Source organism: Thalassophryne amazonica, chromosome 4 (assembly GCF_902500255.1).
Source record: "Thalassophryne amazonica chromosome 4, fThaAma1.1, whole genome shotgun sequence".
Classification (NCBI taxonomy): Eukaryota; Metazoa; Chordata; class Actinopteri; order Batrachoidiformes; family Batrachoididae; genus Thalassophryne; species Thalassophryne amazonica.
In genome coordinates, this window is record NC_047106.1 from 79,160,029 (window position 1) to 79,187,198 (window position 27,170).

The window sequence follows — 27,170 nt, forward strand, 5'->3', positions numbered from 1 at the left end:
CTGCTCCACAGCCTGTCCAGTGGATTTTATTTTTATTTTATTTTATTTTTTAGCACTGTTGTTGTGCGTTACCTGTGCTGCTCCACAAGCCTGTCTAGTGGATTTTTTATTTTATTTTAGCACCTGTTGTCGTGCATTACTGTGCTGCTCCACAGCCTGTCTAGTGGATTTTTATTTTGTTTTAGCACTGTTGTCGTGCGTTGCCTGTGCTGCTCCACAGCCTGTCCAGTGGATTTTATTTTATTTTATTTTATTTTTTAGCACTGTTGTTGTGCGTTACCTGTGCTGCTCCACAGCCTGTCCAGTGGATTTTTATTTTATTTTTTAGCACTGTTGTCGTGCGTTACCTGTGCTGCTCCACAGCCTGTCCAGTGGATTTGATTTTTATTTAATTTTTTGGGCGCTGTTGTCGTGCGGTTACCTGTGCTGCCCCACAGCCTGTCCAGTTGGATTTTTATTCTAGCGCTGTTGTCGTGCGTTACCTGTGCTGCTCCACAGCCTGTCTAGTGGATTTTTATTTTGTTTTAGCCTGTTTGTCGTGCGTTGCCTGTGCTGCTCCCACAGCCTGTCCAGTGGATTTTTATTTTATTTTTTACCACTGTTGTTGTGCGTTACCTGTGCTGCCCCACAGCCTGTCCAGTGGATTTTTATTTAGCGCTGTTGTCGTGCGTTACCTGTGCTGCTCCACAGCCTGTCCAGTGGATTTTTATTTTGTTTTAGCACTGTTGTTGTGCGTTACCTGTGCTGCTCCACAGCCTGTCTAGTGGATTTTTATTTTGTTTTAGCACTGTTGTCGTGCGTTACCTGTGCTGCTCCACAGCCTGTCTAGTGGATTTTTATTTTGTTTTAGCACTGTTGTTGTGCGTTACCTGTGCTGCTCCACAGCCTGTCTAGTGGATTTTATTTTGTTTTAGCACTGTTGTTGTGCGTTACCTGTGCTGCTCCACAGCCTGTCTAGTGGATTTCTATTTTGTTTTAGCACTGTTGTCGTGCGTTACCTGTGCTGCTCCACAGCCTGTCTAGTGGATTTCTATTTTGTTTTAGCACTGTTGTTGTGCGTTACCTGTGCTGCTCCACAGCCTGTTCAGTGGATTTTTTTTTTTTTTTTTGGCGCTGTTGTCGGTGTTGCCTGTGCTGCTCCACAGCCTGTCCAGGTGGATTTTGATTTTTGGATTTATTTTTTTTGGCACTGTTGTCGTGTGTTACTGTGCTGCTCCGCAGCCTGTCCAGTGGATTTTATTTTATTATTTTATTTTATTATTTATTTATTTTTTTTTTTTTACACTGTTGTCGTGCGTTACCTGTGCTGCTCCCACAGCCTGTCCAGTGGATTTTTATTTTATTTTTTAGCACTGTTGTCGTGTGTACCTGTGCTGCTCCACAGCCTGTCCAGTGGATTTTTATTTGTATTTTTTAGCACTGTTGTCGTGCGTTACCTGTGCTGCTCCACAGCCTGTCCAGTGGATTTTGATTTTTTATTTATTTTTTGGGGCGCTGTTGTCGTGCGTTACCTGTGCTGCCCACAGCCTGTCCCAGTGGATTTTTATTTAGCGCTGTTGTCCGTGCGTTACCTGTGCTGCTCCACAGCCTGTCTAGTGGATTTTTATTTTGTTTTAGCACTGTTGTCGTGCGTTGCCTGTGCTGCTCCACAGCCTGTCCAGTGGATTTTTATTTTATTTTTTAGCACTGTTGTTGTGCGTTACCTGTGCTGCCCCACAGCCTGTCCAGTGGATTTTTATTTAGCGCTGTTGTCGTGCGTTACCTGTGCTGCTCCACAGCCTGTCCAGTGGATTTTTATTTTGTTTTAGCACTGTTGTTGTGCGTTACCTGTGCTGCTCCACAGCCTGTCTAGTGGATTTTTATTTTGTTTTAGCACTGTTGTCCGTGCGTTACCCTGTGCTGCTCCACAGCCTGTCTAGTGGATTTTTATTTGTTTTAGCACTGTTGTTGTGCGTTACCTGTGCTGCTCCACAGCCTGTCTAGTGGATTTTTATTTGTTTTAGCACTGTTGTTGTGCGTTACCTGTGCTGCTCCACAGCCTGTCTAGTGGATTTCTATTTTGTTTTAGCACTGTTGTCGTGCGTTACCTGTGCTGCTCCACAGCCTGTCTAGTGGATTTCTATTTTGTTTTAGCACTGTTGTTGTGCGTTACCTGTGCTGCTCCACAGCCTGTCTAGTGGATTTCTATTTTGTTTTAGCACTGTTGTCGTGCGTTGCCTGTGCTGCTCCACAGCCTGTCCAGTGGATTTTTATTTTTATTTTATTTTATTTTTTAGCACTGTTGTTGTGCGTTACCTGTGCTGCTCCACAGCCTGTCTAGTGGATTTTTATTTTATTTTAGCACTGTTGTCGTGCATTACCTGTGCTGCTCCACAGCCTGTCTAGTGGATTTTTATTTTGTTTTAGCACTGTTGTCGTGCGTTGCCTGTGCTGCTCCACAGCCTGTCCAGTGGATTTTTATTTTTATTTTATTTTATTTTTTAGCACTGTTGTTGTGCGTTACCTGTGCTGCTCCACAGCCTGTCTAGTGGATTTTTATTTTATTTTAGCACTGTTGTCGTGCGTTACCTGTGCTGCTCCACAGCCTGTCTAGTGTCGGATTCCCTGTTTGGGAATCCGCTAGCTTAGCGTAGCTACTAGCTCTTAGCCGTTTTAGCATGGCGGCTTCTCCTGTCTCTCCCGTACTTTTCTGCTCTGGGTGTGAAATGTTTAGTTATTCCTCGGCCTCTTTAGCAGTAACGGTACATGTAATAAGTGCAGCTTATTCGTAGCTTTGGAGGCCAGGCTGGGCGAATTGGAGGCTCCGCTCCGCACCGTGGAAAATTCTACAGCTAGCCAGGCCCCTGTAGTCGGTGCGGACCAAGGTAGCTTAGCCGCCGTTAGTTCCCCCCTGGCAGACCCCGTGCAGTCGGGAAGGCAGGCTGACTGGGTGACTGTGAGGAGGAAGCGTAGCCCTAAACAGAAGCCCCATGTACACCGTCAACCCGTTCACATCTCTAACCGTTTTTCCCCACTCGACGATACACTCGCCGAGGATCAAACTCTGGTTATTGGCGACTCTGTTTGAGAAATGTGAAGTTAGCGACACCAGCAACCATTGTCAATTGTCTTCCGGGGGCCAGAGCAGGCGACATCGAAGGACATTTGAAATTGCTGGCTAAGGCTAAGCGTAAATTTGGTAAGATTGTAATTCACGTCGGCAGTAATGACACTCGGTTACGCCAATCGGAGGTCACTAAAATTAACATTGAATCGGTGTGTAACTTTGCAAAAACAATGTCGGACTCTGTTGTTTTCCTCTGGGCCCCTCCCCAATCAGACCGGGAGTGACATGTTTAGCCGCATGTTCTCCTTGAATTGCTGGCTGTCTGAGTGGTGTCCAAAAAATGAGGTGGGCTTCATTGATAATTGGCAAAGCTTCTGGGGAAAACCTGGTCTTGTTAGGAGAGACGGCATCCATCCCACTTTAGAGGGAGCAGCTCTCATTTCTAGAAATCTGGCCAATTTTTTGGGATCCTCCAAACTGTGACTGTCTAGCGTTGGGACCAGGAGGCAGAGCTGTGGTCTTATACACCTCTCTGCAGCTTCTCCTCCCCCTGCCATCCCCCTATTACCCCATCCCTGTAGAGACGGTGCCTGCTCCCAGACCACCAATAACTAGCAAAAATCTATTTAAGCATAAAAATTCAAAAAGAAAAAATAATATAGCACCTTCAATTGCACCACAGACTAAAACAGTTAAATGTGGTCTATTAAACATTAGGTCTCTTTCTTCTAAGTCCCTGTTGGTAAATGATATAATAATTGATCAACGTATTGATTTATTCTGCCTAACAGAAACTTGGTTACAGCAGGATGAATATGTTAGTTTAAATGAGTCAACACCCCCGAGTCACACTAACTGTCAGAATGCTCGTAGCACGGGCCGGGGCGGAGGATTAGCAGCAATCTTCCATTCCAGCTTATTAATTAATCAAAAACCTAGACAGAGCTTTAATTCATTTGAAAGCTTGTCTCTTAGTCTTGTCCATCCAAATTGGAAGTCCCAAAAACCAGTTTTATTTGTTATTATCTATCGTCCACCTGGTCGTTACTGTGAGTTTCTCTGTGAATTTTCAGACCTTTTGTCTGACTTAGTGCTTAGCTCAGATAAGATAATTATAGTGGGCGATTTTAACATCCACACAGATGCTGAGAATGACAGCCTCAACACTGCATTTAATCTATTATTAGACTCTATCGGCTTTGCTCAAAAAGTAAATGAGTCCACCCACCACTTTAATCATATTTTAGATCTTGTTCTGACTTATGGTATGGAAATAGAAGACTTAACAGTATTCCCTGAAAACTCCCTTTTGTCTGATCATTTTTTAATAACATTTACATTTACCCTGATGGACTACCCTGCAGTGGGGAATAAGTTTCATTACACTAGAAGTCTTTCAGAAAGCGCTGTAACTAGGTTTAAGGATATGATTCCTTCTTTATGTTCTCTAATGTCATATACCAACACAGAGCAGAGTAGCTACCTAAACTCTGTAAGGGAGTTAGAGTATCTTGTCAATAGTTTTACATCCTCATTGAAGACAACTTTGGATGCTGTAGCTCCTCTGAAAAAGAGAGCTTTAAATCAGAAGTGTCTGACTCCGTGGTATAACTCACAAACTCGTAGCTTAAAGCAGATAACCCGTAAGTTGGAGAGGAAATGGCGTCTCACTAATTTAGAAGATCTTCACTTAGCCTGGAAAAAGAGTTTGTTGCTCTATAAGAAAGCCCTTCGTGAAGCTAGGACATCTTTCTACTCATCACTAATTGAAGAAAATAAGAACAACCCCAGGTTTCTTTTCAGCACTGTAGCCAGGCTGACAAAGAGTCAGAGCTCTATTGAGCTGAGTATTCCATTAACTTTAACTAGTAATGACTTCATGACTTTCTTTGCTAACAAAATTTTGACTATTAGAGAAAAAATTACTCATAACCATCCCAAAGATGTATCGTTATCTTTGGCTGCTTTCAGTGATGCCGGTATTTGGTTAGACTCTTTCTCTCCGATTGTTCTGTCTGAGTTATTTTCATTAGTTACTTCATCCAAACCATCAACATGCTTATTAGACCCCATTCCTGCCAGGCTGCTCAAGGAAGTCCTACCATTATTTAATGCTTCAATCTTAAATATGATCAATCTATCTTTGTTAGTTGGTTATGTACCACAGGCCTTTAAGGTGGCAGTAATTAAACCATTACTTAAAAAGCCATCACTTGACCCAGCTATCTTGGCTAATTATAGGCCAATCTCCAACCTTCCTTTTCTCTCAAAGATTCTTGAGAGAGTAGTTGTAAAACAGCTAACTGATCACCTGCAGAGGAATGGTCTATTTGAAGAGTTTCAGTCAGGTTTTAGAATTCATCATAGTACAGAAACAGCATTAGTGAAGGTTACAAATGATCTTCTTATGGCTTCGGACAGTGGACTTATCTCTGTGCTTGTTCTGTTGGACCTCAGTGCTGCTTTTGATACTGTTGACCATAAAATTTTATTACAGAGATTAGAGCATGTCATAGGTATTAAAGGCATTGCGCTGCGGTGGTTTGAATCATATTTGTCTAATAGATTACAGTTTGTTCATGTAAATGGGGAATCTTCTTCACAGACTAAAGTTAATTATGGAGTTCCACAAGGTTCTGTGCTAGGACCAATTTTATTCACTTATACATGCTTCCCTTGGGCAGTATTATTAGACGGTATTGCTTAAATTTTCATTGTTACGCAGATGATACCCAGCTTTATCTATCCATGAAGCCAGAGGATACGCACCAATTAGCTAAACTGCAGGATTGTCTTACAGACATAAAGACATGGATGACCTCTAATTTCCTGCTTTTAAACTCAGATAAAACTGAAGTTATTGTACTTGGCCCCACAAATCTTAGAAGCATGGTGTCTAACCAGATCGTTACTCTGGATGGCATTTCCCTGATCTCTAGTAATACTGTGAGAAATCTTGGAGTTATTTTTGATCAGGATATGTCATTCAAAGCGCATATTAAACAAATATGTAGGACTGCCTTTTGCATTTACGCAATATCTCTAAAATCAGAAAGGTCTTGTCTCAGAGTGATGCTGAAAAACTAATTCATGCATTTGTTTCCTCTAGGCTGGACTATTGTAATTCATTATTATCAGGTTGTCCTAAAAGTTCCCTAAAAAGCCTTCAGTTGGTTCAGAATGCTGCAGCTAGAGTACTGACGGGGACTAGCAGGAGAGAGCATATCTCACCCGTGTTGGCCTCCCTTCATTGGCTTCCTGTTAATGCTAGAATAGAATTTAAAATTCTTCTTCTTACTTATAAGGTTTTGAATAATCAGGTCCCATCTTATCTTAGGGACCTCATAGTACCATATTACCCATTAGAGCGCTTCGCTCTCAGACTGCGGGCTTACTTGTAGTTCCTAGGGTTTGTAAGAGTAGAATGGGAGGCAGAGCCTTCAGCTTTCAGGCTCCTCTCCTGTGGAACCAGCTCCCAATTCAGATCAGGGAGACAGATACCCTCTCTACTTTTAAGATTAGGCTTAAAACTTTCCTTTTCGCTAAGGCTTATAGTTAGGGCTGGATCGGGTGACCCTGGACCATCCCTTGGTTATGTTGCTTTAGACGTAGACTGTGTTTCATAATTATTGTATGGCCTTGCCTTGCAATGTGGAGCGCCTTGGGGCAACTGTTTGTTGTGATTTGGCGCTATACAAGAAAAAAGTTGATTGAGTTGAAGTTGATTGAGGGATCAAAGGCCCAGGGTTTGTGTTCTCAGGATGCAGGACTACTTTATGTCCCTGGGGTGAATAAGAAGTCTGCGGGTCACAGAGCTTTCTCTTATCGTGCCCCTGTTCTGTGGAATGATCTCCCTGCGTCAATCAAACAGTCAGATTCTGTCGAGACTTTCAAGTCCAGACTTAAGACGCACTTATTTTCCCTTTTGTATGGCTAGCATACTGGCATAGTATGTTACTATGCTTTTTACTTTTTTTACTCTTTCCTATGCTATTTAATCTTTTAATTCATTTAATTTTATTTTCTGAATTGTTTTGCGTGAAGCGCCTTGAGGAAACTCCGTTGTGATTCGGCGCTATATAAAGTGAATAAATTGAAAGTGATATCTATTCTCAATTATTCTCCAATATTGGGTGCTACATATTCTAATTAATAATATCATATAAATTAAAGAACATCCATCATCTGAAGTACTGATGAGCGTTATAAATTTCAAAATATATTTTGGGCATTCTTTGGGTCTGTAAAGTCAAAATGTAATCCATGTTTAAATAAATCACAGAAGCCACAGGCGCTATTAGTTTTCTGTCTGTGTCCTAATCATTCCGTCCATTTAATTGGCCTACAACCGGGAACTCGACAAGCATCCTTCTGTCTGCTGTTACTGGAAACACAGATAAATAAACCTCATCGACTGTCCCATTGATCGTCTGTCACATAGCTCTGTTGAAGGCCAATGAGGTGTGTGTGTGTGTTTGTGTTTTCATGGCTCACACTATAAAAACCACTTCCACAAATAGTCTGCGGAGCGCATTGTAATCTGTCTCCTTTCATAGATACTGAGGCCAAGAGCGGCAGTTACAATGCACTTTACTTCTGTGCACGCCATGACGTCATCAATCAATCAAGAAATACAGTGTGATTTTTGACTTGATGATCTTAGTCCAGATCATAGTCTTAAAATCATCAGATTTCAAACAAATAAGTTGGGCTTTTAATTTTTCTTTTTTTTTTCTTTTTTTACAGAAATTCAAACTGTTACTGAAGCAGATTTGTTTTAAAGCTGCTTCGTGTATAAATGCTGAATTTATTTTTGCCTTATCGCGCACTTCAGTTTCTTTCGGCTAGAGGGCAGTATAACATAAGAATGTTCTTCCACAAGGTCGTGCTCGTTTGATGTTTTGTGCTCCTGGTGTTCCGTGTTCGACAATCCAGAATTTTACAAACGAAACAGAATCAAATAGCTCCAAATGGTTTCTGTTTTCACTCCGTCTTTTCAAAGAAAATAAGACAGACTTCTCTTGTCTCATTTTGAACACTGACGTTAACCTATAGATAATGCCCTGCTTATTTATTTGTATTTATTTATTTAATTTAATTTATGGAGGGGGGTATACACATCCTTATAATAAATACTTATGTAATTATATAAATCCAAGGTATACGAAAAAAATCGAGAATTATTACTAATTCAATAATATATTGGCATGTAAAAACTGAATAGTCTACCGAATATCATTTCGATCCCCCCCCCCCCCCCCCCCCCGTTGCTGAATTGTTTAATTGGCTGGAATATACAGTTGTGAGCGTTATTTATTAATTCGATTTACGGTACAATTTTTGTTCATTTTTTTAACCGTGGTGCTAAAAACAGATCCAGGAACAAATAATAACACAAGAAAGAAAGAAAGATACGTATTTATGCATATTAAAAATCATAATCTCGTTGTCACATATCTTCACAATGTTGTTATCAATTTTTCTACCGTCACAAATAAAATAAATTAACAGGGTAAGTCTTTTAAATCAAGTTGGATTTTTTTTTTCTCTCATCAAATTTTCATTTCATTGGTTGTTCTTTAATTGAGTCGACAATTCTCCACGAAGGGGCAGCACGCGTGAACTGGGCCTCATAATTTATGTTTTAACACCATCCACTGTTTTAGTAAGTAATAGGAGATCACTGCGATATGGAATATTAACCATACACCTCAGCAATAAATACTTTGAAATGAATAGTTAATTTTCAAGAAATGGACATATATATGTTCCTCAAAGCTGTGAAAAGGCATTTTACCATCAATATAATGTACCGCTCGGCTTTATGGGCCATTATTATCATCATATTTTATCTGTATGATTACATTATTATTATTATTATTATTATTATTATTATTATTGTCTGTTAAATTAAGGAAAATGAGCGTCCATCAGAATAAAGACGGTCAATTTTTCCGCCTTTTATTTTGTTTCTTAGACAGGCCTGTCTGCACAAAGCTGTGATAAATATCCATGTTGATCACTTGATTGATTACCTTGCTCAAAGGTCACACGGGCGCTGGTAATTTCCTTGCGCCCGAGGCTCTCTTTTCCCTTTCAGCCTTTCCTTCCACATATAACACATTGTTTTTTTTTTTTTTTTTTAAAAACCTCTTTTCCGAATAGTCTGCTGCAGTAAGAAGACCTTCCGTTGGAGCGACGCTGTTTATATGTAACAGACAGGTGAATTAAAGGCACATATTCCCGCCTGGGTCTCGAACCCCATTAATTTCTAATAATTACAACCCACGGGGCTGCGGGGATGGGCGCGCGCGCTCCCCGGTGCCACGGGGTTCGGCGCGTCATCATAAAATATGTATTGAGAAAGTGTTCACACAGGAGAGCAGACGAGGGAAAAGCCGAGTGACTTATTATCACGGTGCACCAAAACTGTTTCCATTTAGGCTAATTGAGCGCGCCGCCGGCAGCCCTGCAGTGCGCGACGGCGCGCGTATGCGCGTAGGACATGCGGGCGCAACCCGCTTAATAGCACCGTTTATGTCATTAGGGCGGAGGTAGAACCACAATAAAGTAATAATAACGCTGCATCAACCTGTGCGCACGGGTGTTCCGTCTAACACTCACATACACAACAACAGTCTGTCTGACTGTACTGACTGTAGCTTTAGCGGGGGGGGAAGTTGGCCTTCCCACATGCATCATTATGCGTTTTGGTTATCTCGGAAAGGAATGGAATGATGACGTCATGGCGCCTGTTTGGGATCGATAGTGGAGTTCACGAGCCATTATCGAGTTCAGCAGGTTCAAGACGAGCTCGAGGAGATCGAATTAACTGGCAGTTACCTTAATTCTAAGATGCTTCGAATAGGGCACGATCATCCTGCACATACATACAAATATATATATATATATATATATATATATATATATATATATATATATATATATATATATATATATATATATATATATATATATATATATGTGTGTGTGTGTGTGTGTGTGTGTGTGTGTGTGTGTGTGTGTGTGTGTGTGTGTGTGTGACATCTCCATCTTGTGTCTCCATCACTCTTCACCATATAGTAAAAACGGTCTGTTTCAGTAGAAGGTCACACATCGCATCTGGTTGTTTCTCTATTTTGCAAATCTGTGAGTCAGTATCTAAATATGCCTCTATAAAATGTTTATGTGATAACAGCAGACATGCAGTGATTTTATTAACTTTTCAGTGCTCGGATGGCATGGTTTTTATGAGTGTGGCCCTTTTCCTGAAACTCCTGAGAGAAGAGAGAGAAAGGGGGGGAAAAAAAAAAGTTGATTTAACAGTTTTACTCCGCGTACTGAGCCTGAAGGTTTGGACTAAAAAAAAAAACAAAAAACAAAAAAAAACAAGTCATTTTTATGGCGTCGCTCTCCTTCCAACTTCCAAGTGAAATCAAGCGCAAACATCCTTTTCCAACCTTCAGAAATTACCGAACGATTAAATTTACGCACCGCAAAAGAAGCGTCTCCACAGGCGCTAATACAAAACGCTTCATTTCTGAACAATTCTCACCGTAAAGAGGGGAAATAAACCAGGTTATATTACAGTCGTCACTTTCCGGTGAAATGGTCAGAACACAATTAAAATATATAAAATCTTTAATAGCTACATCCAGCACTGGTAATTTAAGCGAAAGTTGATTAATGTGGCTTCAGTTTCAAGATTAAGGAAGGACTGAAACAGATCATTATTATTAATGTCCCCCTCAATGCATTTCAAAAATGTTCACATAGCATTTTATTAGAAACATTTTTCAAAAAAAAAAATAAAAAATAAAAAAATAAAAAGTCTGAAATGTATTTATTACAAGTTAACTGAAATTAATTCGACAAGTTTGCATTGGAAAATTCAGTCTTAATGAGAAAAGATGAGTGAAAAGTGAAGAACATTCAAACTTTTTTTTCACTTTTAAAAGAACAAACAGATCCGTGCGCGTTGTTTATTTATTTATTTATTTGCTGCGCTGCGCTCCCTGCCTCCTCTGGAAACGCCATGTCCGCGATCCACCCGGGCTGAGCGGAGCAGCTTCATATCAAAGTGATAAATCGGAGCCAAACTTTTTCTGGCACTTGCTGCCGGCAGATTATTATTTTTTTTTTTAGCTGTGCGCATGTGCGAAGGTGTCCAAGACTGACAATGCTGGAGAGATAGCGCGATTGGATTGAGAAAAACCAAGAGAAAAGGGGACAGACAAAAAAACAAAAAGGAGGAAAAAAGAGCCGAGAAAAAATCCAAACAAACCCACGCCGAGAGACTGGCACCATGAGGTCCAAAGGCAGGGCGCGGAAACTGGCCACGAGTAGGTGCAACATCACTTTCTTTGCCTTTTCAAACCATCTTCTACCTTCAAGAATGTCGCTGCTGTCACTCTTGCTTGGTTGTTCTGTTATGACTAGAAAACAATAATTCACTTTGCGCCGCGAAGTGGAACCAAATGTTGTCGCGAGACGATTTTTCTTCTTTTTTTTTTTAAGAGGGAAAAAAGTTTCAGGAGAGTTTAAAGTTGAGGGGATGATGGAAGGACTTTTCTGCGCTATTTGAGTCTCTCTTTGCATGTAGTGGGCGCTGTAGTGTAACGTGGTGTGTTGTCGGTGAAAATCCTGCGTCCTGTGCGCCGGCGCTTCCAATCGGTGCGCCGCCGCTGCTGCTGTTTGCGGGCTGCCGCGCGCCGATTTACGTGAAACAACTTGGGGGAAAAAAGCAGGCTGGTGCAGACAAACACGGAGGATTTAGACCGGAGTTTTAAAAGGGGATCGAGATCGTAACTGATGCTGATTGAAGTGTGATTTTGTTTTTCTTCAGTATTATTCTTGTTCACTTTTCTGCAGGTAATTCAGTTAATGCAAGCTTCTCGGTGTAGTTTTGGTTAAATTTCCTGAAAGTAATCGATTCTTCAAAGTGTTAAATGAGTGCGTTTAAATCAAGACTGTAATAAAGCATTGCATGGGAACGCTCTTGTCATGGAATCGATTTAACAATCAGTTATTGCGCATTTATTTAAGTCTGTTAGTGCATTGATTTGATACAATAAATGATCACGGGTTATGCCATTGCTTTTTTTATTGTGTTACTCAATCATTTGTGTTGCCTCTTACTTTAACACTAAAATTCAATACTTAAATTAACTATTTAGGTGATATTATAAGTGAGAGTTGGCATTTTCTTTTTCAGAAAATGTCAATTTTATGAATGCCAGCATAAGTACACAATTAGTTTTATGAAACAAATGTTTATTTTAATAGCTGTGATTTGGATATGTTATTCAAATAGCACATATGCAGGAAATATTGCTGTTAATTCAAAGGAACTTTATTGCACATTAAGTTGAAATAATGTTTTCTGCATTAACAAGTCATTTATTATGGGTTTAATTCATGAAAATTCATGCAACAGAGAAATAAGGTGAAAGTGCATGCAGAACCACCAACATCATCATCATCATCATCATCATCATCATCACCATCATCATCATCATTCTCAGTGAATAATGGCACCAAACTTTCAAACTGAGTGGCACTGTGGAAAAAAAATGCACAGACAGGATGAAATAATTGCAAGCATTTTGAGAACATAGAAGGTTCATTTGTGGAGTATTAGAAGTTTTATTCTCAGGACACAGGAGGAAGATTTCTACCTCTTAAGACAGAAACATAGTGGATGATGGGGGGGAGGGGGGGTGTTCTGGGCCCGCTAAGGTGCAGGCCCGGTTTGGCCCTGGGCCAGGTCTGCACAGTGTCAACATTGAATATTTAAATTCCCAGACCCCTCATAAGGGCTCTGCTGGTAAATGCGTTCAGTGTGTGCCTCCCGCCTGTCCGGCAAAGTCGCATTGAAACAGGCATGTGTGGGGGCCTCCTCCTCGCAGAACATTTGTGTGATTTAAAAAAAAGGGGGGGGGTGCTGGATGTAATAGAAGAGGTGATGGAGAGGTGGTAAAGTTAAGAGTGATTGATGGAGGCTGACTGATTAGTCCGCACGTCCAGATGTAATGTGGTGCACCACAAAAAACTCGCTTTTACTTCCCAACTAAGTATAGCCAAGGCTGCAGGCCGCACCCCATGGCGAGTTGTGGGCTGTGAGAGAGGGGGGCTTTGATGATCCAAACGAGGAAAATTAAAGGTCTGCTTTGCATATTTGTGTCTCAATAAAACCTCTTGATTATAATGTGTTTAGAGGTCTTTAAGAATTCCCTAGTTACAATGATGGCTAATCCCTTATAACCACACTTGGCTAATCGGCAATAAATTCCTATAGAATAATAATAAAAATAAATGACTAAGCCCACCAAAAAAAAAAAAAAAAAAAAAAAAAAAAAGAAATTTGATTTATTTGATTTTATTTTATTTTTTTTAACAGTTGTCTCCAAAACACACATGTACTTCAACATCTAACTATCTCCTGAAATGTCTGCAGATTAAAAAAGTTTCAAAATGACATTTTGTGTCACTTTGCATTTTCAACACTTATCACTGTTTTTCTGAAAATATGGTCCACATCACATTTTAGATGCAGAGTATATAGGCTACTGTGAAGCATAAATTATGCTACAACTGACCAACAAATAATGATTAGGATTGTTCATGTCATCATGTTTCTCAGCAATGAAGATGTTTTTTTCATTCATCACTTGCATTGCTGTCTCAAGAAATATGACCTTTTCACTTTTTAGATGCAGAGCTCTTTATTATGGACTGTATCTTCTGCCAGAAATCAAAAGTGAGGAATTATTTAGATGGTTGCATTTGTACAAATTGTTATCTTTCTTCACTATTGCATTTAATCATTTCTTGTGACCACTTACTTTTTTGTGCATGGCATGAGTCATTGATTCTGTTTAACTGCAGAACATTCTCTCTCTCTCTCTCTCTCTCTCTCTCTCTCTCTCTCTCTCTCTCTCTCTCTCTCTCTCTCTCTCTCTCTCTCTCTCTCTCTCTCTCTATATATATATATATATTGCCATAAGTGATGCTAAGTGTGTTTGTGTGACTTCCAAGGCTTTGGCCTCACACGCTTTGCTGTCTGTCAGCGCCTCTCCTCTCTGAGCTGAGAAGCGCATCGTCCTCCTCACATTGTGCAATGGGCTGTGTATCGCGCATTTGTCTGGCAGAGCTCATTAAAACAGTTAATAGATCGGCCCATTTAAAAGGTGAGAGGGAGCAGGCTCGAGTGAGGAAAGTGAAATAGAGAGCCCATTAAATAAGCTTTGTTGTCCCAGAGCTCTGCTCTTTGACTGTGCTCTGCTTGGTGCCAAAAGCGCCAAATCCAACTGTAGCCTATCTACTTCAGTCTCCGATGGGGTCAAGAATCACAAGGGCAGCAGAGGGTACTTCTGTTAACTTTGACCTGTTTTCTGGCGCAAGTTTATTGCAGTGATTGGATAGTTTGCTTGAAAATGTCTTGTTTGTTTGTTTGTTTGTTTTTGCAACAGGTAAAAACAAAATAATTAATTGTGCTTATGAAAATATTAGTTTTTCAACTGGATGTACTTCATCCATGCAAAAGTTTACTTTACTTTCAAAGTAAAATGCATAAGCCTTAAATGTAATTTGTGTTACACCTGTTCAGCAAGCTGACATCAGTTATCAGGTGTCTTAAAGTTCAAAATCTGCTTTTATCTACCATTTACAGTAAATAGTGCTGAGGGTTTACAATATGCATCCCTAAAGTTCCATGTAAAAATTTCCTGTTGGAAGGAAAATTTTGGTGTGAAACATCTTGTTTTAGACTTGTGTGACATATGTAACACACTTCTCAAGCTGTTAGACACAGCCACTGGGCTGCTCTGTGTGACATGCCCACAGTGTGTTACAGATGTAGAGAGTGACACCCTCTTTCTGAAGGCAGAGAAGGGTGTGCAAACAGTAGTTGCTTTCTGTTTTAAGCATTTTGGTTACTTCATAGAGACCTGTAATGTGTAATATATATATATATATATATATGAAGGATCATTTCAGTGTTCATGTTGTATTTATGAAATTTAACTTGTTTTTAAGTCACTTGGTGACCCATATTGGCTTTCTGGAAAGATATGTTTTATAGGACCCCTTTAAAAACAGATAAAAAATCAGAATCACATTTATTGCCAAGTAAGTTGTTACTTACAAGGAATTTGAGCTGGTGTCATTGGTGCATAAACAACAATAAAAAGAAAAGGGAAAAATACTTCAGTAAGAAGCAATTGGTGCATAAACAACAATAAAAATAAAAAACGGAAAAAATACTTCTGTAACAAGTGAAGGAGTCAAAAAGACAAATGGGCAAAACTATGTTCACTGTCAAATAAATATAACATTGTGTTTTAACTAGGTTAGTCCCATTGAGATCAATATCTTGCTTACAAGGGAGATCTGGACTTTTTTTTTTTTCCAGTTCACCTAACCTGCATGTCTTTGGATGACAAAGAAATGCAGTAAAGTTGCATGTTGCACATTTTGTTACCCATCTTGGTCCAAAGTAAACAGCAGTGTCAAATTAACAGTGAGCAAGTGCATGGGGTCACATTCAAAATTATGTCAAGTCACTTCTGTCATAGTGTTAAACAACTCTGTCATAGTGTAAATTATCCATATTCGTGTGGCTCAGCTTCATTTAGCACTCAAATCGAAGTTGCTTTAACACTAATTGAATAGACTTAATTAAATATTGAATGGAACTGGATCCACTTGGTGGAGTGTTAATTTAACACTGCAACATTTAGTGTGTAGGAATGTCTCCCAGAGCTGTAAACTTTGTGGGGTATGTAACCGACTTTACATGTGTTTTATTGATTACAGAAGGGTACTTTGTGCATGCACAGACAGAATTATGGAACTTTCAATATGAGTAACATGAAACTCCAACAAAAGAAAATGCTGAAAGAACTGAACTTTGCAGTTTGGCCTTTTGAATACAAAAATGATCATCATTCTGCTGATTGTGCATTTGCTTTCTTCATTTCTTGGTTAAGCTAAAAGCAGTGTTCATGACGCCTGTTTAATGTCATTGAAACGCTTCCATTTGCGTGTATACACATCATAAAAGTGTTTTGTTGGATGGACACGCTGCTGTTTTCTGCTTCAAAAGCCTGGATTTGTAGCACTTAATGCGAGCAGCTGTAGTAGGATAAAACATTAAAGCAGTCCATTTCTGAACATTCTGCTTGTTACAGCAGCTTAGAGCTCCCAAATGCTTGTTGGACCAGGTGTGAAATATGTCGCACGGACACTGCTTGCAGTGGTATGGGTGCAAGTGCACGTGCAAATTAGGGGTGGGGGTATTGACTGCGACCTCGGCCCTCTCATCTATCAACGCCTCCATCCATCTGAGACACTGTCCACTTTTCTCTCCTCTTATGATGGGAGGAGGGTCTTTTTCTTTGAAAACAGCCTGTTTGGAAGGTCTCCGATGTTAATGAGTCTTCCTAGATTGGGACTCAGGGTTGTAAACACAGAATTGACGAGGTTAGCCGTTTGTTTATGCACCTGTGTCACCCGCTTGAAGGATGACCGCTGTCCTAAACAACTAGGGAGCTTCCAGGCCCTCGTCATACTCTCTGACAGAAAGCGGGCCCTGCTCCGGGGCATCAGTCCCATAATGTCATCAAAGAGAAATTTTATAATGGATATTCTTCATAAAACAGTATTGATGTGAAAAAGCCAGAACACAGGTAGTTTGCAGTCAGAAGAGGTGTTTGTGTGTTGTTGACATGGTGGGGGGGCACCGGGTGAGGTGGGTGGGGGTAGGGGGAAGGGCGGTGGACATGGTGCTGAGACCCAGACGGGGCAGTGTGGGAACGCCAAGGGGAAGGAGGGAGGGTGCAGCAACATGTCAAGCCTGGGAACTGCTGTTTGTTTACCACAGGGAAGCCGTACCAACACGGAACAATGAGTGAGACTTACCCCTTCGAAATAAAAAAAAAAGCCATTTCTGCTTTCTTCGTTCCCTTGAAGGTCATGGAGTTAGAGATAGGGAGTCCACACAAAAGCCTCCAGTCTGTCGGCATTCTGGTCTGGCCCAGCGCGGTGCCAAGACTGAGGTCATTATCAACACAGCCTTCCCAAGCTAAGCATATTTTTATAGACTGAGTGTTCGATGAGGAGTGTGAGCGCACGTTTCAGGGTGTGTCCACAAAACAAAGACCCTCCACCGTGTATGTGCTGTAGCGGTCAAACGCCGCATCGCACCGCCATTTTCTCATCGCAGATTGATCTGAGATAAATGGCATTTTGCTGAGTTGAACAAAGTTTTCTCAGGCATCAAACTGATTTGTGTGTCGTTTCAATGTCTGAGAAGTTATAATGTCAACAGATTGCTGATGGTGCGCTTCACCCAGTCTATTAATGAGGAGGCGGCGGCACTCTTGTACACCGCGTGCTTGGAGGAAAGATGTCTGTTAGCTAATTAAAGAAACTCAATCATTTTATACTCCAATTAATTACCTGGAGCAGGTGGTAGAAACAGAGCCCAACACTCTGGCCTCATGTCTCTCATCTGCTAACTGCAGTCAGTCACTTTACTATATTGTTGAGTGCTTTTATGAGGTGTGAGGCTAAAGAAACACACTTATATTATTTATGCCGGCTGCTGATCACTGGGTTGCATTCTGACTGCAGATGCCATTTTACTATACTTACACGATAGTTTGCAGGGTACATGACGGCATCAATCAGTCACATAATAAGCAGGGCTGGATTTAGTGGGATATGTACAGTTAAGCTTTAGTGCGTGGAAGTGGATGTTGTTTTAGGCGTTCTCCAAACAGTCAGATTAACTGGTGACTATTATTTGACTCAGGTGTAAATGCCAGTGTCAATGATTGCTTATCGGTGTGTGTAAGATATGTGATGGGGAGTTGGATGACCCATCGAGGGCATACTCTGCCCATGAAAATGGATAATGGGGGAGGGGGGCAGACTGTAGCCTCAGTTTTTTTTTTTTTTTTTAATTCCACTTTGGAGAGTGTCGATTTACTTCAAAGAAAAGCAGACGTGATAGGGTGGTGATATATTTCTGACCACCAGGTGTCAGTAATGACAAGACATTGCCAACCCCCAATAAACTTGAAAAAGAACTATAAGGAGTGACATAATTATAGAAATGTAACACAATGCTACAATACCCTCTGCCATATGAGCATGTAATCAATGAAAGAGTGCGTAGAAAGAATGTGACCCTCTGACCCCTTAGAATTGGCCAAGGTTAGCCATCTTGGAACTTGTCCAAAGTCTGTGTCCCAAGAATGCTCCCCATGAATTTGAAGACTCTGGCAGTAATAGGAATGGACTTATGCTGAGTGGGTCAAAAGAATGTGACCTTTTGACCCCTTATAACAGGTCAAGGTTAGCCATCATTGAATTTGTCCAAGGTCTGTGTCCCATGAATGCTCCCTGTGAATTTGAAGACCCTGGCAGTAATAGGACTGGACTTGTGCTGAGGATGGACAGACAGACACACAGTCTTTGCAATACCCGATGGACATGTTTTGGCCTCGGGTATTTAAAATATAACTAAATACTAAAATTCCCTCAGCCATATGAGCATTGTGGGCTTTATAATTTGGAGTTGTTTAATTGGTATCCCAGTGCAAACTATATATATATATATATATATATATATAGTCCAACACATACTTTAAACAGGAGTCCAAAATTGTTCTCAGTCAACTTCCAAAACCCCCCCCCCAAAAAAAACAAAAACAAAAAAACAATTCTGACATTGCAGTCCCTGATGATGTGCACTGACTTCATATACAGACTGCTGTGTGCTTTCCTCAATCCAGTAAAAAAGTCACATCAGAAATTTGTCCACCTCTTCATCCTAACAGCTCTTCATGCATCCAAATGGCTTACGGAATGGTGGACTTGTTTTTGTGTGTGTGTGTGTGTGTGTGTCTTAGAAGAATGTGTGTGTTAGCACCATTAATAAGCTCATTTAAATCGTCATCTGTCAGCAAAACAAACTCTGCCACGTTTTGCTAAATGCCGTCCCCAGTAGTGTGAGTGAGCGCGGTGGTTGGGGCATGCAATAGCACATTTCATATATAACCAAAATGGCACGCTAAAAAGCACTGTTGCACGGTAAATGAAACACAATGGCAAATGGTATACAGTGGTCCCTCGCTATAACGTGGTTCACCTTCCGTGGCCTCGCAGTTTCACTGATTTTTTTTTGTGCAATTTTGCATGCTTTTTTTTTTTTTTTTTTTGACAGCGCATTGTGTTCTGCGTCCTCATCAGGGAGGCCGGGTGGCATCACTGCGATTGCTCTCACTGCCTCCGATGTGCTTACCGAGTCTGTGGTCTCGGTAAGTGCCGCAGCAGGCCACTCATACCGCCCCACTGTCTGCTGTGCAGAGTTGCAGCCAAAATCTGGCAACAGGTCCAGAGACTACGCTCGCTGTTTTGATGCAGAGCGCTCTAGCAGCCCGCAAGGATAGAATTCTTGCGGAAAAATCTGCAGCACTGCATGGTCTCGGTAACCGCAGCCGCAGAGCTCTGTGGACACTGAGAGAGGTTTGTATCTTTTTAATGACTTGGATTGTTTGCGGGTCCCACATCCGTCCCGCAACGGTAACACCGGAGGCAGTGAACGAAGAAAGAGCACGTGCATTGTGTTCTGCGTTTGCCTGTTTATAATCTTCTCACCCAGAAGAAAAAAGAGCGCCAACAACTACCCATAACTGTGGTCTTCACTCGGAAAAAGACACCTGCACCAAGGTGTGACTCAGTGGAAAAAACACGCTGCGGAGCGGCGCCACAACGAAGAGGCGCAGTCAGATGAACTGTGAAATACTGGTCAGTCACTATTAATAATTTCTTGTGTGTCCAACCTCGTAGGTTGATCATTAAAATTCAGTTTGTTAGTTCTAAAAGCCATCATAATTACTTTTAGGAAAACGTTCTATTTTTATTTCTCAAACAAATGTTTGGGCCTGAAAACAGGTTTTGATCTTTGGTTTCATTATATAATGCTGGACTTATTTTTCTACTAAGGTTTGAACTTTGAGAGTGTTTACACAGGAGAGAAAAGTAAGAAAATGTTAATGCCTGTTTGAGAAAAGTGTATAAAGTGTGTAGTGAGGGGTTTTACAGCCTTAAAACATCTATAATAATTGTAAAAAATAATGCTGACTACTTCGCAGATTTCACCTATCACGGGCTATTTTTAGAATGTAACTCCCGCAATAAACGAGGGGCCACTGTCTATATATATATATATAAATGTGTGTGTGTGTGTGTGTGTGTGTGTGTGTGTGTGTGTGTGTGTGTGTGTGTGTGTGTGTGTGTGTAAAAAAATTAACTGTATAATATATAGAATTAGTTATACATTTATGAGGTCTATTTGAAAAGTATCCGACCTTATTATTTTTTTCAAAAACCATATGGATTTGAATCACGTGTGATTACATCAGACATGCTTGAACCCTCGTGGGCATGCGAGAGTTTTTTTCACGCCTGTCGGTTACGTCATTTGCCTGTGGGCAGTCTTTGAGTGAGGAGTCGCCCACCCTCTCGTCGATTTTTTCATTGTTTAGGAATGGCTCAGAGACTGCTGCTTTGTTTGATCAAAATTTTTTCAAAACTGTAAGGCACAACTGAGTGGACATCATTCGATAAATTCAGCTGGTTTTCGGTAAAAATTTTAACGGCTGATGAGAGATTTTGGTCTGGTAGTGTCGCCGTAAGGACGGCCCACGGTGCCTGACGGTGGTCTGCGCTTCGAGGCGGCAGCGTCTCGCCGTTTCAAGTTGAAAACTTCCACATTTCAGGCTCTGTTGACCCAGTAAGTCGTCAGAGAACAGAGAACTTTCAGAAGAAGTCGGCATGAGGAGTTTATTCGGGCATTCCATTGTTAACGGACAGTTTGTAATGAAAGAACGTGCGGGCAGAGTCGCATGTCGGGCCGGACCCGACCGCGGGGGGTCGCGACAGGAAAAACACCTCCGTTGGAAACCTTAACAGGCAAGTTGGAACATGCCCAAGCTGTTAAACAATTTCTCAGTTACTCACTTGTTGAAAGCCATCAAAAGCCGCCTGAATTTTACAAATGGTTTTCAACACGGAGGTGTTTTTCCTGTCGCGGCGCACACAGATTCGCCGAGTCATCATGGAAACGACTCAGCAAATTTGCACGCACGTCTTTCATTACAAAATGTCCTTTAACAGTGGAATGTCCACATAAAGTCCTCATGCCGGCCTCTTCTGAATCTTCTCTGTTCTCTCACGATGTCCTGGGTGAATTAAGCCTTAAATTAGGATGTTTTCAGGTCGAAACAGGCCGACGACGGCGCCTGGAAGCGCTGCGTGACGTCCTGCTCCGTGGGAAGTACTTACACTGACAGAAACACCCCATAATCTCTCATCAGCCGTTAAACTTTTCACCAAAAACCAGCTTAATTTCTCGAATAGTGTCCACTCGGATATTCCTCACAGGTCCAGAAAAAATTTTGATGAAGCAACGCGCGCTGTCTTGAGCAGCATGTGAAACAAAGGAATTCAGCAGAGAGGGCGGGACCACATTTCACTCAAGGCCTGCCCACAGGGAAATGACGTCACCGACGCGTGAAAAAACTCACGCATGCGCACGAGGGTTCAAGCATGATTGGTGTAATCGCACGTCATTCAAATCCATATAGTTTTTTTAAAAAATAAAAAGGTAGGATACTTTTCTGATAGACCTCGTATTGTTATTTACATTAATTATAAAGATCATATTATCTTATGTACAATTTGTACATGCTCAGTCAAGCCCCCCTATTTTGTCACGTGATCTTTTCCCAACGACCACAATGGAAATAAGTGTCTGTGCTTGTTTGTGTCATTAGCGTATCATTGACACATTCACCACTGTATGTTTATATTGATGTTGCAGAATAAACTCAATGAATTAATCATAAACAATATTTTATTTACGTTTTAACACTGTCTGCAGGAGGGCATACTTGCGACATGCGAAGCCTCCGCTCCTCTTTCCATGACAAAAATTCCTGTAACAGTGGAATGTGCCGTTCATTTCCAAACTGGATGCTGTGTTTTATCCGGGACGTCGTCTGACTAGCACGGGAATTGTGAAAAGACGTGGACATCAGCACTTTTTTGGCACTTTGAGACAGACGTGGAGGAATTCCGCACGTTGCGGCGGTGCCGCATGGTGCAAAGCAACGCCGTGATGAAGCCTCATGGGACATGTTCTGGCATGTCCAGGCACATCCACAATTTCTCGGATAATCACTCGATGGAAAAACCACCGACAGCTGTCTGAACGCCATCTCAAAGCTGTCCTGTGAGACCAAAATGGAGGTAGTTTTGTCTCGCTCCAGTAGTGAATCCATCATAACGCGCGAAGCCTCCGCTCGGCTTCCATGACAAAATCTCTTGTTAAAAGTGAAATCTGCCAGAAAATGGTTGATGTCCAGCTCTTGTGATAACCAGAGAAATGGTACACGATGGTCACAGATCCAGACAGCCATCCGTTTAGAAATGAAATGGTCGTTCAGCCTGTCGATGGCGGCTTCGGAGCGCGGCATGTCCTACAGCCGCTGGGGGCCGTCCTTAAAGCGACAGTAACACTCCTTATTCTCTACCAAGCCCGTAACATTTTCACCGAAAGCCAGATAAATTTTTCTAATGGTTTCCAGCTGCCAGTCTCTAACAGTTTCTGAAAAAATTCTGATGGAAAAAAAGCCCAAATCATTCCGCCATTTCCTGGCAATGAAACAACGACGAGGGGGCTGGACCACTCCTCACACAAAGCCTGCTCACAGGCGAATGATGCAACCGACAGGTGTGAAAAAACTCACGCATGCGAACGAAGGTTCAAGCTTGTCTGACGCAATCACACGTGATTCAAATCCATATGTTTTTGAAAAAAATAATAAGGTCGGATACTTTTCTAATAGACCTCGTATATAGTGGAAAAATAAAAGTTGTGAGAGTCTTCGGGCCACATGTTATTTTTGTTCCACTTGGGGTTTCATAGGTGCAGGCCAAATTTGAACTCAATCAGAAAAGATTGAGAGGTCCCACAGAGTGACACATTTTCCTTTCTCCCTCCACTGGCAAGGCAACGTCACCCTAACGGGATAAGACTCTGATGCCATTATTTTTCTTTTACAGGTACATGTGATGTCTTCTAATCACAAAAAGTGGCGGTTGATTGGTCACCCAGAGGAGAACATTACTGAAATTACTGGATTACTACATTGCTTGTTTGGGGAAAATTGTTGCTTTGTGGGTGACCCCTAAACAATGTCTGATTACAAGAAAATTTGGCATAGATCTTTTATGTTATTAGTCGAACAAGAACATGTGGCTCAAAAGATTTTGTAACATTAGACATTTTGAACAGGTCTAGTGACTTGTGTTTAAGAAAGCTGATTCTGATCACTACAAATATGTTTTTAAAGCCCTGATACCAGTCTTTGAGATTGGATAGGGGCATTCCTTTCAAGACTTTTACTATACAACAATTGGATGTCTTCTTGGACTTTAAGTTAAATCTGAAAACAAACAAACAAACAAAAAAAACTCACTTGGCTCAATAAAGTCCAACCTGGATGACCTGGAGAAAACCTTTTTACTGAGTCATTGTTCTGCAAAGACAGGCAAAATCTGAGGAGCTCTAAAATTCTGCTGTGGTACTACAACCTTTCCAGGAATGGGTCACCTGTGATAAGCAGAATATTGATTATTGTGCATTGACAGGTGCACAGTTATCCTGTGTACATGCGCTTTACACCACTGTTGTGTAAGGTCAAGGGAGGACACGGTGCATTCTTCTTTCCACACAGACGGGAGCACAAAGGCATAAACAGGAATTATCTAACAATTGCTTTGCGAATGTGGCAGTAACAGCATGTTCCAGCACTGCTCATGCATCACCCGGGGGCGGAGCCTGGAAGCAGTAAGGAAAGACAAGGACAATGTACTTAACAGCGGTGAAAAACGGGTGTCAGGTTGTGCCCATCTTGATCTGTGGGGGGTGAAGAGGGTCCACAGCAGAGAACTGAGGTGTGTTCCTTGTGTATGTGTGTGTGCAGGCGATTCCTGTACACCTTTCATCTCTTCCACAACAAGCCCCCCCACCCTCCTCCCTGCCGCTCATTAAGCTACGACCTCTCACCCTTGCAGGACGGGAAAGATGAGGGGAGGAGATGTGATCAAAGCCGGGGCCTTCCTGATGTAGTCTCCACTGCACTGTGTTCATCCGAGTCGATGTGATAGCAGCTGTCTTGCAGTGCTGAAACACACAGAGACACAAGGAGGACAAGTTGCGAAAAAAAAACCCCAAAACAAAACAAAGTCCTTATTTTAACACTGATATAACCTTTTGGTGGTCAGTTTAAACTTACACAATCATTAACTGCTTCAAATTTGCTGTGGTCTACCTTTTAGAATTAAATATATGTTTGGGGTTTCATGTTAAGCATTTATTAAAGTCCCATAGTTCTATGTGTTGCATGAGGAAACACTTGTTATAAGTAAAACATTTCATGTTAAAAGTCTCGTTTTCAACTTGTGTGACATCTGCAGTGGTGGACACAGCTAACCAAAAAGTTAGCTTCAGTAACTGGCAATCAGCTAACTGAAAAGTTATCTTTTTTAACGCTAAACCGATAAACTGCCTAAAAACTTATCAGAAGCTATAGATAACCGATAACTTTAAATTTTGCCTCCCATACGCTCTCAGCTACTAAGAAGCTGATTTTGAGTTTAAACACCACCAAAGCTTCTAATAGAATCAAAGGCGATCTCAAACCCAAACAATGAGCCAGTGCTTGTCTTTGTGCGCTCTGCCCCCTGCTGTAAGAAAACATCATTTACCCTGACAGGATACAGTGGTCCCGCGATGAGGCAGAGGTCTTGAAATGGAAAGCAGGTTTGTATTACGGTTTTGCTTTAAAAATAAAATTATTCCGGATAGAATAACTACATTAATGTAAACTCTTAAAATGTACAGTGATATATAACACATACCTGTTAATTTTAAAATTATGCATTAATTCTGAAGATTTGAACATTAACACACAGAACTAAACCTCCTCTCATACTGATTGGTTGGTTCATTCATTCCATGTAAAAACCCACACAAGTGAATCAATGTAATGTGTCAGTGTTTACAAATAAATGTGCTTTTGTGAAATGTCATTTTTTTCATTTGTATAAAAAAAGAAATAAATTTTCAAGATCCCGCTAGACAGCGCCTAAGTGCATGCGCGATGACATCACAAGGAGACAATAACAAGAACTGTCAAAAAACTTTCTCGTGTGTGGCTGGAGTTGTGTGGCGATAGGAATCGCCTTTTGAATGGTGAATAACGATGTCAGTCGCACAAAGAAATCAAATAATAGTAATCAGTCGCTCCGTGAGGCATCATAACATCAAGCCTGGTTCACATGGCAAGATAAATAGGCCGATATCGGATCCGATCTTCCCCTTCCGACAGTCTTAAGGATGCCCCAACAATCGTGATGATGCTAAATATAATCTTATCAGATATTCCTGCCGTGTGTGGTGTGCTAAGAAGGACATGAGGAGCTAAATGTGACAGGCAGTCAATCAGAAAGAGAGGTGTCTGACCTGGGAATGTTCGTGTGTGAAATCTGTTTGTGTGTTGTTTTTACCGTGTGGCTGACACCACACACTGTACAACTAAACCTGTCAGATCTATGATTTGTTTTTATTTCCCCAGTTTGGGGTCTCTCAGGTTTTGGAAACCTACAGATAATTTTAAAATCCTGCGGTCGACAACACTGTGATATAACTGGTCGCCAGTAGATGGCAGTGTTCTATGCATTTTGATATCAGTTATATCACACGGCCTGAATGACAATTTAACAGACTTTTCGGCTTTTGGAGAAGCAACCTGGGCTTCTTCTGGCATTTTTTGTTGTGAAAGTGTAGGTACACGGACCCACAACAGGGGGCGTAATGAATGGACAATGGAGAAAGGTGAATAACAAGTTTACTGTTGTGAAACGAGCACAACGAATACAACAATTAACAATTTGGGGTCGAATCCGCTGGTGTCGTGTGGGCAGGCTCGAAGGTAGGAGACGTCCGTCTCAGTCGAACCGGAACCACCCAGATCTCCTCTGCCACCGCACCCTGGAAATACTGGAACCGCCAAGTCCCGAATTCCCAGGTGGCCACTGCCTCCGCTCGTCGGATCCGGTACTGCTGGCGGGAGAGAGCAACAACACACAGGTGTGGATGCGACAGCACCCAGTAACGGAGAGGGGAGAAGCCGCCTCCACCTCTTGATCAATATATAACAGGAAGGTGAGTACTTATCCAAGCAATTTAGCTATCAGTAGTCAGCAGTCCTGAAAAGGTTTAACAAGTTTTAGCTGGTTATTCAGAATATGAATGCAGAGAACGTTACCTCAGTCTTAAGGCGATATCTCGGCACTGAGGTGGAGACGCCGTCCTGATGATATACCCCCGTGCTGAGTGGAGTCAGCTGTGTCCAGTAATGGGTGACAGCTGTCACCCTGACTGCTCTCGTAAGGCGGCGGCGCCCTCTGGTGCCTGGAGCCCGCACTCCAGGCAGGGCGCCCTCTGGTGGTGGTGGGCCAGCAGTACCTCCTCTTCAGCGGCCCACACAACAGGACCCCCCCCTCAACGGGCGCCTCCTGGCGCACGACCGGGCTTGTCCGGATGGCGACGGTAGAAGTCGGCCAGGAGGGCCGGGTCCAGGATGAAGCCCTTCTTCACCCAGGAGCGTTCTTCGGGGCCGTACCCCTCCCAGTCCACCAGGTACTGAAAACCCCGGCCCATTCGACGGACGTCGAGGAGCCGGCGCACGGTCCAAGCCGGTTCCCCGTCGATGATCCGGGCAGGAGGTGGTGCCGGACCCGGGGTGCAGAGGGGTGAGGTGTGATGGGGTTTTATCCGGGAGACATGAAAAACTGGATGAATCCGCAGCGAGGCCGGAAGCTGGAGCCTCACTGCGGCGGGATTGATGACTTTGAGGATTTTGAAGGGACCAATGTATCGTTCTTGGAGTTTGGGGGAGTCCACTTGAAGGGGAATGTCCTTGGTGGACAACCACACTTCCTGCCCAGGACGATACTTGGGGGCCGGGGCCCGCCGCCGGTCTGC

At 41.9% G+C, this 27,170-nt stretch overlaps 1 protein-coding gene across 1 annotated transcript in view; it reads left to right on the forward strand.

Annotated features, from left to right (window-relative positions):
- The first annotated feature begins 11,105 nt into the window (after positions 1-11,105).
- Positions 11,106-27,170, forward strand: part of mecom (MDS1 and EVI1 complex locus) — a 523,157-nt gene continuing 507,092 nt past the window's right edge. The window contains 1 exon segment of the mRNA XM_034168129.1: positions 11,106-11,388. Within this exon segment, the coding sequence (XP_034024020.1) occupies positions 11,352-11,388 (37 nt within the window). The 5' untranslated portion in view covers positions 11,106-11,351.